The 2,659-nt window shown below is 41.6% G+C and overlaps 1 protein-coding gene across 1 annotated transcript in view; it reads right to left on the bottom strand.

Moving 5' to 3' along the window:
- Positions 1 to 826: 826 nt before the first annotated feature.
- Positions 827 to 2,659, bottom strand: part of rrp12 (ribosomal RNA processing 12 homolog) — a gene marked incomplete at its 3' end in the record, with an annotated part of 9,748 nt that continues 7,915 nt past the window's right edge. Inside the window, exons 27-30 of the mRNA XM_010784372.1 lie at positions 1,432 to 1,587; positions 1,158 to 1,330; positions 959 to 1,069; positions 827 to 873 (exon numbers count right to left, since the gene is read on the bottom strand). Of these exons, the coding sequence (XP_010782674.1) occupies positions 827 to 873; positions 959 to 1,069; positions 1,158 to 1,330; positions 1,432 to 1,587 (487 nt within the window). The remainder of the gene's footprint in view (positions 874 to 958; positions 1,070 to 1,157; positions 1,331 to 1,431; positions 1,588 to 2,659) is intronic.

Here is a 2,659-nt window from a genome sequence, read left to right as displayed (position 1 = left end):
AAACGTGGATTTGCGTAAAAAACTATTTTTTCGGGGTTCGGGTGTTTTGTTTGATTTTAAACAAACAAAGTCTTGGCTTTCAGAATATGAAACTTTTATTTCCAAACTCACACGATAAATACATTCTTTAAGCTTGTAAAGGGAAGATGACAGGCAATCTGCTCTTCCGCAGCGCCGCTCCCCCTCCCTCCGGCTGACATTATGAATGTAAGCGTATAGTAATCATAAATAACACGGCAGGGTTCATTACAGTTTGTTTTCATCTGATTTCAATTAAACAAAGTCTTGGCTTTCAGAATATTAAACTTGTTTCGGCAAATTCAGATGATAAATACAACTTTGAAGCTTGTAACGGCATAATTACAAGCGGAGAACGGAGTAACGTCACAGCAGGCATAACAACAGCCGGTGTTTCTCGTGAGGGTTTTCCCCGGGAAACAAACGCAATAGACACAAACGCAAAATTACACACACATGTATACACAAACAAACACACACACACACTCGCGAGCTTCTCCCAGACCAGTAATCCAAACGAAAATATCTTCCCTCCGTAGTATTTTGATCATTTGCTAATAATCAATCAGATCGATGGATTCCAGAGAAGAGAAAACTTTGAAGACCTTTTTCTCAAAATGATGACTCGGTGACAGTCATTATATAATGTGACATATTTCGCTTAATATTTGGAGTACAACAACAATCCTGATATCATTAGAAAGCTAGGAATATCCTCTTTCCAGCAGTGTATACAACTCAAAATGTGTCTTCGGGTCAATGCGACTGATTTCGATAGAGCAGGTCACATATATACAAAAGTACTCACACTTTTGACTCCAGCCTCTTCTAAGATATCCTTCATCTCTCCCTCATCTGTAGACATGGATTGATCATTGTCATTTGTTCAGACAAAAAGCAATGTACAAGATGGTTAGATTAATTAAAGAACTCCTCTTACCGTCATCCTTTCCATCGTGCTCTTCATCCTCTCTGATGATCAGCCGTCCGTCTGATGTCACCTTGAAACCATGCTCAACCTTGGCACTCTTTTTCAGTTTTGGGTTGGTGGCTAAAATAATACAAAAACATGTTAAAAGAAATACCATGACAGGATATTTCTTTCTTCGAAAAGTCCAAATGCAAACACCGTATGTTACCTAGCACTCTCTGGGAAACCGTAGGATCCAGGAAGTTAAGCGGGTCATCTTCCTCTCCTTCTTTGAGCCAGGCCCGTGCTTTCTGCGGTTTGCCTCCTTTCTTCTGAGCTTTACGAGCCTTTCCTTCATCTTCTGACATATCACTGTCCGACTCTGCAAGGATGTCCTCAATACTAGAGAGTGAAGGGCAAAAGGTTGTTTCGTTTTTAGTTTTGAGGAAAGGGGAAAATGTACAAGGTTATCCATGGCTTTGTTTGGGAAAACAGCAGTGTACCTTTGGCTCTTGGTTTTAGGGTTCTCATTTTCGCTCTCAGAATCATCGTTCTGCTCCGCCACCTGCTTCTGCCTCTTGGTGCGAGCTTCAGCCTTGCGGATGTTTGCAAGCACCTTGTGGTGTTCTGCAGGCAGCATGCTCTTCACTAGCTCGAAACTGGAAAAACAGCAGAGAATCAGACACATGCAGAATAATACGTGCAGTACATCATACTGTGTCATAAAGAAGTGATGTAGTTGTGTTTCCCAGAGGAGACGTCTGGTGCCGTAAAGACAACCAGTGCCGTGTTATAACTGGTGCCATTATTTTAAGAAAAAGCTTATTATTAAGTATATTATTAATATGCTTGCATCTTAAATATTTGACTGGCCATGGCTTTAAATCAGTCGTGTTTAAAAAAAAAAAAAAACATGCTAGCAGACAAAGAAACATTTTTAAAAGCTAAAAAGAAATACAAAGATGCATCTCAGATGATCAAACATTAGTTCCCAATCAAAAACAACACATTATAAAAAGCACAAATACAATCATTTCCCTTATTTTTTTGTTTAAAGGGTCCCATGTCATGGCCATTTCCACTGATCATAATTCCATTGTTGAGGTCTACTAGAATAGATTTATATTGTGCAATTTTCCAAACTCACATTGGTTTCTCATACAGCATCTCTGTAAACTACGTGTATTCACTGAATTTCACTCTCTGCCTTTAACGGCTCGTTGTAGCTCCAATAGCTCTAGCCCCCACCCTCCCTGTGAGCACAGTGTGCTCTGATTGATCGGGACGTTGTGAATCGCGCTGAGCTCCGTGGAGGTGTGGTTTCCTTGTTTAGCGACAGCGAAACACAGCCAAACTCATCCTGAGCACAAACAAAGTCACATCCGAAGTAAAAACAATAAGTGTGGCTTGATATTGAGTAAGAAAAAGGTTGATAAACGCTGTGAGAATGGGTCTGCAGAGAGAATTTCGCCGCGATCCCAACTGTCTGTTATCAGCCTGCAGCCAGGGAGGAGAGATCAGCAGAGCTGCCTGCACTGTGTCCGTGGATTGGTCAATTTGGACCAATCAGCGGGGGCTTAACGTAACGGCTCCGCGGACGTAACGTAACAGCTCCACGGATTGGTCCATTTGGTTCCGGGTACGTGCTTACGTAATCTCGTACCCGGAACAATCAAATGGATGACGACGTTTCACCAACGAGGCGTTTTGGGGAGGTATTTTCTGTGTTAG

This window comes from Notothenia coriiceps, unplaced genomic scaffold (assembly GCF_000735185.1).
Source record: "Notothenia coriiceps isolate Sejong01 unplaced genomic scaffold, NC01 NC01_scaffold00026395, whole genome shotgun sequence".
Lineage (NCBI taxonomy): Eukaryota > Metazoa > Chordata > Actinopteri > Perciformes > Nototheniidae > Notothenia > Notothenia coriiceps.
The sequence above is the reverse complement of the archived record's forward strand: the minus strand, read 5'-3'. Positions and strand labels throughout refer to the sequence as shown.